At 45.8% G+C, this 9,824-nt stretch overlaps 1 protein-coding gene across 1 annotated transcript in view; it reads right to left on the bottom strand.

The window, feature by feature from the left end:
• Nucleotides 1–1,380: 1,380 nt before the first annotated feature.
• Nucleotides 1,381–9,824, bottom strand: part of FAXDC2 (fatty acid hydroxylase domain containing 2) — a 9,302-nt gene continuing 858 nt past the window's right edge. Inside the window, exons 2-9 of the mRNA XM_009871828.1 lie at nt 9,440–9,487; nt 6,556–6,647; nt 6,349–6,452; nt 5,529–5,650; nt 4,996–5,201; nt 3,988–4,093; nt 2,756–2,922; nt 1,381–1,636 (exon numbers count right to left, since the gene is read on the bottom strand). Of these exons, the coding sequence (XP_009870130.1) occupies nt 1,480–1,636; nt 2,756–2,922; nt 3,988–4,093; nt 4,996–5,201; nt 5,529–5,650; nt 6,349–6,452; nt 6,556–6,647; nt 9,440–9,487 (1,002 nt within the window). The 3' untranslated portion in view covers nt 1,381–1,479. The remainder of the gene's footprint in view (nt 1,637–2,755; nt 2,923–3,987; nt 4,094–4,995; nt 5,202–5,528; nt 5,651–6,348; nt 6,453–6,555; nt 6,648–9,439; nt 9,488–9,824) is intronic.

The following is a 9,824-nucleotide window of genomic DNA, read 5'->3' as shown; positions in this document are numbered from 1 at the left end:
TTATCGTAGAGGAAAACTTTAAAACGACTCATCACAGACCATGTATCACTTGGGAGGAAAATCTTGTTAATATGGCCCGCTGTACATGATCCATCTTCTGTCGATAGTACATAATCTTTGACCCATGTGCTAGGATCATCATCACATATAAAAGGAAAAGAGAAAAATGTAAAATACTTGAATGAGAGCTTGTATTATAACATTAATATTATTCAGAGTATCTGCTTTCTAGGCTGATGTGATTCATTATTCTAGTAATGCTTTAGTCCTTTGTAATTTGTGGTAATTATGCTTTTTCCTTTTTAATACAAAAAAATGTATAAAAATAAAAACTTCAAAAGACAATGCAGCCTAGTTTTTCTGTTCTGCTGACTTGCCCTCCCCAGGGAACTGTGGGCGGATGAGCGGGCTGGGTTCATCCTGGTGTGGTTGTAGGGGCTGGAGGAGGGAGAGGCAAGGGGCAGCGCTGGACTGAGGGCGGGGAAGCCCCGTGTGTCACCTGCCAGGACTTGCCCAGGACATGAGAGGCAGGTGTCATCTGTGTCCCAGGGTTCCAGGCAGGATTGAGAGTTACAAAGATCCTGCGGAAAATGGGCAGCATGACTCTGTATTGGTTGTGTAGGTAGTGGGGGATGCACATAAAGGTCTGGGTGCTGTTTCTTGGACGTTTTCTTACAAAGTTTCACTGATCTCTACACAGCTCAGGACAGCAGCGACTCTTTCCTTAGAAAGTCTCTCGAGTTTATCAGTGTAAAGAGCGTTGGTTTGTGCCACCTTTTGGCTTGTGGGGAGCGAGGTGAGGCTCAGCAGGTGGAGGTGATTGTACCAGGGTTTCTGCCGTGTAGCACATCAGCTCCCAGCTCTGCTGGCCTGTCCCACGAGGGCAAAACTTGCTCTGTGTTGGCAGAATATTTGTGCAGCCGAGATTAGGATGCAACAGCCCTTAATTCAGACCTTAATCCAGCTGTGGCCCTGCTGACTTTCCATGGGGCTGCATCCTATATCCCTGGTATTCTGAGTCTCAGAAAAAATAGTGGTTTTAATCCAATCACATGTAGTTTTGATGATCTTGCTGGTATTTCTGTGGAATGCTGCTGAAAGGCCAAGGCATAGCCTGTGAAACCGGAAGTGTTAAAACCGTAATAATGAGAACTCCCCAGGAACTCCGCTAAGCCGTGTGGCCTAGAACACATCTGACTTAAGCGCACGCAGCTACAACCAAAGAACACTGCAACCAAACAACACTGCAAGTAATAAAGGAAAAAAAACACCTTCTAAACTTCGTATAAAAATAACTTTCTAGAGCAGGTTATTTTATGTCTTGGGTAGAAAATAACAGACAGCAAAAGTGCAGTCATTTCAAATAGTATGTTTAAGTTTAGCTTTGGGTTTTTTTATGTGTGAACAATAACTTGTTTCCCAGTTAAAATACTATTTGGCATTAAGTCATTGTCCCTCGCTCTACAAGGACCGTGGGGTTCACTCTGCCTTCTTGGGCACCTCAGGGATGCTTTCCGAGAGCGGCGTGAGGCTGAGGAGGACCCTGTGTCTCTCGTAGGCTTTGCTTTGTCTGAACACTGTATCTGTTCCATGCAGATAATCCAGCACTCCCAGGACTCCATAGCACTGGTTGAACCTGGAAACCAAACAGAATAAACATCACTGGAAGTTACTGAGGTTACTTGGCCTTTCCTGTTTCCATCTCCTTCCAGACAGCCACTGCAGCAGTCTCCCTCGCAGCTCTAAGGAAGCCTGGGTGAAACTCATCCTGCAACTTCCCTCTGGTGCCGTTGTTACCCAGAAATGGTGGCACGGAACAACAGCCGCCTCTCCTGGGCAGCTCAGAGCTGCCACGTCTGCATGCTCCCAAAACCCCGCTGCCAGAGGACACAGAGCTGCTGTGGTTCCAGCACCCAGAGTGTCTCAGCTCTGCAGTGATCTACGTCCTGGGACAAGCTGAGCTTCGGAGGAACGGACTGATAACGGGAACCAGCACCAGCATTTGTCTACTGATGGAAAGTGCCACGTTAGCTGCTTCTGCAGGAGGGGCAAACTGTTCACAGGAGTAGGTCTGTGAACTTGGTGTAACAATTCTCCCACTGCTGTGGTATGTATCCCCAAGTGACCTGCTGAAACTGCTCCAGTGTAGGAGGAGGCTGGGAAAGTCTGCCAGGAAGAGTTAATTGCAATCATTTGGGTAGGGTGTTATCTGATCAGTGTTACTAATCCCGGTGTATGGGAGACGGACAGAGAGAGGCTCCCTCCAAATTTATTTCATGTATGTGACTTGCCCTTGATCTGTCTTTATCTTAGATCACACGCAGTGTCTTCTAAGGTTCTAGGAAGAGCCTTGCAGAGAACTGTCTGACCCTGCGCTTGTGCTGGAGAAAGTCCAGGTGATACCTGCGGCTTCAGACACTGTGTGCTTTCCTCCCATGTCATCTTTGGAAACCTGAAGTGCTCAGCCTCAGCTGCAGTGTTTGTGCTTTGGAGAACGTTTTTCAAGGCAGCTGATGGAGGAGGGTGGACGTCGGTGAGGTGTCTGGCAGCTGTGTGGGCAGTGGGCTGGAGTCCTCTGAAATCCTGATCTGTGTTTAACTGCTGTTCAGCTTCCTCTCAGGCAAGCTGGGTAGACTTCTCTGCTTGTGTGTGAGTCACACAGACCCCCTTGACCCTCGGAAAGGAGCTTTGCCTGTGATCAGCGCCAGGGTGCAGGCAGGAGGGGAAGGGGAAGCTGAGCAGTGCCCAGACCTACTTGAGGTGGTGGAAGTCGTGGAACTCCGGTGACGGCAGGAGGGGCAGGTGGTAGCCGCAGTGTGAGATGCTGGTTGTTACGAGAGCAAGAGAGAACCATGCTGCGATCGAAACAATATGAGACCCCATGACCATCGGGCCAGTCATGACAGGCAGCGTGTTGGAGAACTAGAAATGAGAAGCAAACTCTGTCTCATTGATCGGTCCACAACAAGCAGACTCTCCTCTAGCAGCTGAATTGTTTCACCCAGGTGATACCTCACGTTAGTTTTGTGCAAACAGTGCAAAGGGAAGATCCCTTTGCAGACACCTTACTAGGATTACATAATCATCAAAGAAAGAATTTACTCTGACCTAACCAAGTTTTACTTGCTGCAAAACATAGTCACAGCCCAAGCTCCTTAAGCCTGTATTAGAAGTTACAACGCAAGATCAAACCAGGGGTGTGAGGGCAGTATGATTCCAGTCAATCACCCTGGAGTCAGAGGTCTGAATTTCAGCTTCACCTTTGAATAATGCTGCAGCTGCTCTTGGGAACCCTGGCCGTGAAAGGGCATGGCCTGGGACACGTGCACTCAAGGCCATGATGTGATGGTCCCAGCCGCATCAATTCACTGTGCCCTGCAGTGGCATGAACGGCTGTCTCTGCCCAGACCGTGCTCACTGCACCAGTCAGGCTTAGCTGGACTCTTGAACACAAAAAGTCCTCCTGCTGCCCAAAGACTGTCAAGGACATTCAGGAAGCTGATGCTGGAGCCCAGGACTGCTGTTAGCAGGAGACAAGTACTTATAACTGGACTCTTCTGAAGGCGGGCTGTATTTTCATGGGAAGTTGCAGCTGGAGCAGTGCTGGGAGATACTCTGCAAACACTGATCCCAGCCACCAGCATGACAATCATGACAGAAGTCTGAATCCATGCACTAACCCAGGCTGTCTAAGTGTCACATCTTGTGCTGAAAGGCACCGGCTGTGCTCTCAGCCCTCTCTGCTCAGGGCAGCACCATTTCAGTCAGTTCCCTATCAGTTGGAAGCCCATGGATCTGTGCTCTTAAAGCTCAGGGAGCCCAGCATAAACAGGTACTGCAACCCTTCTGCAGCCAAGCTGCTTCTTGGCGATGCTGAGAAAGAAGAGTCTAAGGGCGCATTTGCTGTTCTTCTCTTACTACTCCTCATCCCTTGGATATCCCGCTCTGTGCAGAAGCTGGAGGGTGACCCTGGGAGAATCCACTTACTATGTGTTCCACTGGGTGAGCATAAATGGAGACCACACCGATGGGGGCTGTCCATTCGTGGTGCTTCTTGTGAATGTGCTTATACAGGAGCGGGTGGTGAACAACCCTAAGTAGAGAAAAACAGAGAAAGGGTTTGAGCTCCACAGGAAACGAACGTAGAGTAACATAACAGAATTTCTGCTGTGGATCTCCTCGTGTCTCCTCTTTAACACGAAGATTTTGGAGCAGCTGGGAATAAGACGGTAGGACTCCTGGTTTCTCTCTCTAGTACTGAGGCCTCACTCAATTGATGTGTCCACTGGCTGATGTTAAACTTAAGTCCAGATAAATCCCACAAGTCAAAGTCCCTGAATGACCCATTTGCTCAAACCCGAGAGTACTACTTCAGGGAAGACTGACTTTAGATTTTCAGCGTTTTGACTTTTCATATTGGCAACTATTAAGAGTCAGAACTTTAGCTTCTGTGGGTGCTTCATAAGAAATGGCTTTTTATGGGGTTTTTTGTGTGCATTTGTCCAATAGGGAAACCTACATATTTCTGAGAAGGCTCTGCTTTCTTTTCCATGGTCTTTTGCAGGCTTTTTTCTTTTGCTCTAATGTTGGTGTCGGTGCTTAGAAGATCTGCAGTGTCAGGAGCCAGGCCCTGTTTCGCAGGTGCCGTACAAGTGGAAAGGAGACCAGTCACTGACCTCTGAAGCTTTTTCTTTCAGGATAGCTAATCTTGTTCTTCTCTTTAAAAAGAGTGCTGGATCATAGCTTTCATGTAAACTTACCTGTTTTGTTTCTTTCTTAGCTTCTAAGCCACTCCACTTTTGTAATTTTACCCATTTTTGCTTACTGTAGCTACTGGTAGCACCAAAGCCTCATGCTGTAAGTGTGGATTTCAGGGCCTGGTAAGTCTTCCCATATAAATACCAGGCTTCGGGCACTGGGACTGTTGCAGGAGATAGACATAAGCCTAAAGGCGTGGAGGAAACCCATGGAGTCCTGTTCCTGTGCTTAGCTCACCTGTGTGTATAATAGAAGAGAATTTCCTCGATTAAGGTAAAGATGATTAGCTCCACAAGAAACCAGCGGAAGGTGGGTAAATCCTTGCTGAAGGTGTTGCCCCACCATTTCATGATGTAGAACATGGGCAGAAGCATGGGGAAGGAGATAAAGAACTGATTGCACAGCGCTGTGTAGATGGCTTGGCGCAATTTCTTTGTGTCCACCTGCAAAAGAGAAGTTGGGAACTTGACACGCAGTCAGAAGCAATGCAGCTTTGGGTTGGAAGGATAAAGAGTTCTGAGATTTGTAGGCAGTTTCTGTATTAGTTTTGGGATTAACTTTTAAACAAGCAGTCAATCCAGATCTGATTGGTAGCCTTAATTACCAGAACTGCCGCCTTTTCTGCAGTGCGTATACAAGACTCAGCTTGATTCTCCTCGAATCCTATCTGGCTGCAAGAGGAAACCATAACAGGTTCTTTTCCCGCTCCTAGCCTAAGAGATTGCAGGGAGTGCTTCGCCAGCAGAAGAGGCAGAGTAAGAAATACTTACAGGATCATTCTTGCCCAGCTGAATGCGATAGCGAGTAATGAAAGATGGCTTTCCTGTTACATCAGCCACCATAAGGATTCCATTGAAGCACCAGAAAGCAAGGCCAGGCACCAATGCAGCCCCTGTGGCGTGAGGAAGGGGCAGAGACGTGTGAATAAACTGCGACCTACGGCTAAATTAGAAACAAAATACAGAGGATGTTGCTGGGACCAAGACGTGCCAGGTGTGTATGCCCTGCGATGCTTTAAAACTGAATATGGGTAAGTTCTGACATCCAGGTAAGATCTAGGCAATGGGGAGGAGGTTAGAGTAGACAAATGTCGCATAGGTTGAAACTTGCCATAACTGAGGTGAGGAAAGGGCTTTTTTGGGAGTCTGAGGACCTCTGTCATGGGTGATTTTTAAATACGAGTCAGGATAAGGATGAGTTGATCCCTGGGATCTTGCAACGTCCTTACCAGGCCTGTTGGCCAGCTGTTAAGCATGGAAAATAGTTTTATAGGTGCTATAGGAAAAGTAAAATTCACTAATTTTACTTTAATTTTCAGTACTTAGTTCTACTGAGTCATTCAGTTCTCACAGAATCAGTGCCTTCACATTTCAGCAGCAGCAAAAAGATCGAATATACAATCTGTCTAGGGGGTCTAATGGTGAACCATTCCAAAGGCAGCCCAGTTGCACTACATCACATGTGGCTGGCTTTCAAGCCTGTGCATGCTTTTTCAGTGGGAGGATTAGTGAGTTTGGGCATGTCCATGTCCCCCTTCTAGAGGCAGTACATGGGTGCTTCCTCCTACAGCGGAAAGTTGCTAAAACTCACCGAGGAGGAAGATTGTCGACTCCTTTCCCTCAAACAGGCAGTAGAACTTCAGCCACGTTGTTTGCCAGAAATGGCCTAAAATGTCCCACATACTCTGCACGTACCTGCGGGAATAGGTGTCCGTGGTTGCCTATGTCTTCATCGTCCCTTTTTCCCCATCTCCACAGAAAAGTTTCTCCTCAAGCCCCTTGGTTCAAACAATCTTACCAAGAAACAGAGTTCACCAGGGCAGTGACTATGAGCAGGGCTGTACCAAGGACACTGGCACTGATCTTCATGGCACCCCAGAGCTTCTCTTCCTGTGAGCAAGCAACAAGAGTAAGCATGTGTCGTCATGTTCTACACTAGCATTTTTTGTATTTGAAATGCAAGAGGTAAAGGCAGTCCTAGGATGGCCCCTTTTGTTTTGCAAACTCTCCAAAGAATGTAGTAACAAAGCTGTTATGGGATATTTTCTGTAACTGAAGTGGGGAGAAGTATGTGCACATCCATCTGCCGTGCTTACAGACACCTGAAGCGTCACTAACATTGAAATTTCTCTGGAATAACCAAAGGGAGAGAAAGGACCACTGAATTTTCTCTCTTTGTTTTTGTTTGACATGCTTCTCAATACCTGGAGGACTATGGTGTCAGGGGCTTCTGGCTAACTCTGGAGCAGCAGGAAAGGAAGACCTGGGGGTAAGGAACGGTGCTCCATCTCAACACCTCCCTCGCTCAGTATTTTCTCCCTCCCAGTGTGCTTTCTTTCTGCAGTCAAGAACTGTCGTGCTCAGATGATCCGATTAACAGCTCCAGGTAATCCAGAACCACTCCTCTCAACTCTCCTCTTTGCTTTGAAGACTGATTGTGAAGCCAGGCCCACGTGCCCAGAAGCTTTACTTTTTTCCTTCAAGTAGAGCAGAGGTTTAACACGGGATATTACCTTTCCTTGGTAATCCTTTCCTTTAGGCCATCACAGGTACAAGCTGGATCTAGTACTGACAGTACAACTTGGCTAGTAGGTACCATAGGTACCATCTGTATAGAACAACTGCACATTAACAAGGAGCTAAAATATTCAGCTTCTCAAAAGTATAAAATTCTCTAAATCCCTGCTCTCAGTCAGAGGAATGTTATCTACCGAAGAAATATTCCTGTGTACGGCATAGGGGCAGCTATGACGTTAGCATGATTCAGTAAGGATTTTAATTATACAAAGCAACTGCAAGAGAATCAGATTACCAGTGAGACCTGATGACTACAGGAATAAGTATATTAAAAAAGCAGCATTCAATATATTTAAGCATTTAGATATTAAAACCCAAGGGTTTTTTTAGCAAATAGATAACAAATGTATAATTAACTATCTGTCTTGGGAGCTGCCCAAGTTGGAATTGTTCTGGGGTTCAGCGATCTTAGTTTGGGTTTTCTTGGGTGGAGCTGCATCATATTTATCTGCAGGATAAGTGGTTTTTTAAAAAAATCACTGCAATTCTAAAATAATAGAGTGTAATAACCAACTAGTGTCTTGTTCATTACTCTATCCTTCCTGTTTTTTAACTGCATTGTTGTGCTGCACAAACAGACTGGAGTAAAAATAACATGATTCATAGTTGCTGTCCTGTCAGGACAAACAAGAGAGACAGCTCACTAACACAGGTTGCATGCAGGTGTGTTTAGGGTAATGCAATATAGAGGAATCCTCTCTACACGGCTTTCGGTGCTAAGAGCTTCTTTAAGATACTGTAACAGCTACAGAACATTAAACATTGCCCAGTACTTGTCAGCAATATTTATCTCTCCCAGGATAGAACTTTGCTCATTAACACTGAAATTTTCCTCATTGAAACAAACATTTGCTCTTATCATTTCTTTTTTTTTTTTTAGATCAAGCTAGCAACTGGGGAGGAAGTAATTTAAAGGACCCTTGCCCTACAGCGTGATGTCTGTGAACCCTGTGGGTCTGTGTTGGAAGCAACGCAATCAGTTGCCAGCGTTATCGCTGGGTGTACCGCACTGGCAAAAGCATCCGTCCCAGCCTCAGATAGTGCCTGCTGGATTCCAGGCTGGAGATTTGCTCTCTTAGCAGTTTCATATTTCCAAGTGCATTCATGTTATGCCTTGTGTATGCTGACATGAGATAGGACTTCCTTAATCTTTAGACCCTGGAGCACTGTTTACATACTCTTTAGGAAAAAAAAAGTTACAAAAGCTATAAAAAGCCTAGAGCTTTTTAACAGAACTCTATCCTTGTTTCTCCTGGGATGAAGAAAGAACATACCGAAGAAAAACTCTGATGCCTTACAAGTGTCAAAATTTTTAATTAGACCAAATAGCATTTCACATTCTTTAGCACCTTCCAGCTGAAGAACTGAGAGTTGGAAAAACTAGTAACTCCTCATACTCACCAGACACTGTGTGTGTCCTGCTTTGAGATAGGACAGAGAGTAGCTAAAGCTCAGCACTTAAGCTATTTTAAAAGCCCTTTGACAAGAAACTGTCTTGTTTTGAGGCTCTGTATTTATTGCACGTGATGACGTGATTACATGATGAATCCCACACAGTATAATTACATGAGCTGTAGAAGCAGGGAAGTTTACATAGAAAAAAAAAAATCTTGTTCATCAAGTCCAAGTGCTAACACCCTGTTTCTCTTCATGCCAACAGTTCCGGCACAGTAGTTTCCAAACTCTGATCCATGGATCGCTTGAGATCTTGCCCTTAAAAGGGCTTGTACAAAATGGCAAATCCCTTAAGTGCAGAACGGGGTTGCTGCCTGCAAGGTAAAGAGAATGGGGCACATCAGCTGGAAAAGAGATTGTTTAGCAGGACTGCTTTGAGAACTGGGCCCAGCCGGGTGGCGCTGCTTCTGCCTACAGGGCACTCTTGTGGTCTCTTGCACAAACAAAGATAATGGGCCCTTGGTGCTGTATCCGTGATCCACTGGAAGGTAAAAAATGCTGCTGTAGTGGTAAGAGATGAGCCCCTAGTAGTGCTAAAGTGATCAGAGTGTGGATCTGTCTGTCAGTTCTCCTAGAACTTGATTCAACACACACAGCCTTCCAAAGCACCTGCATTACATTTCGTTTAAAAGACAACCTTGAGCTTTTACCTGCTGCTGCTGCTCAGCCATGGTGGAATATCCAGAGTCTCTTTTCATCTGAAATAAGAAGTGATCTAAGTAAGTGAATCTTGTACAGCTGGAGAGTGCAAGAATACACTGCTGACAACAGCAAATCTCCTCAACTTTGAGTTCAGCTGCTAAGCTGTAAAATATTTACTTTGCTCTGTCCTGTCTTGCTCCCTCCTTCATGCTGGCTGTCAAGCAAAGCTGAGCTCCTGAGAAGAAACATCCTGTTACTTCCTTTTGAGTTAGTGTTGTCCCACAAGACTAACAGCAGTGCGAGGGTAACAAAAAAAAAAAAAGGAAGGAGAACAGCCAAAATCAAAGCTCCCGATCGTGGCAGGGGGGGGTTGGGGCACGAACAACTCCCCCG

The sequence above is a fragment of the Apaloderma vittatum genome, unplaced genomic scaffold (genome assembly GCF_000703405.1).
Source record: "Apaloderma vittatum isolate BGI_N311 unplaced genomic scaffold, ASM70340v1 scaffold23606, whole genome shotgun sequence".
In the NCBI taxonomy this organism is placed as follows: domain Eukaryota; kingdom Metazoa; phylum Chordata; class Aves; order Trogoniformes; family Trogonidae; genus Apaloderma; species Apaloderma vittatum.
This window is presented reverse-complemented; position numbering and strand designations above follow the sequence as displayed.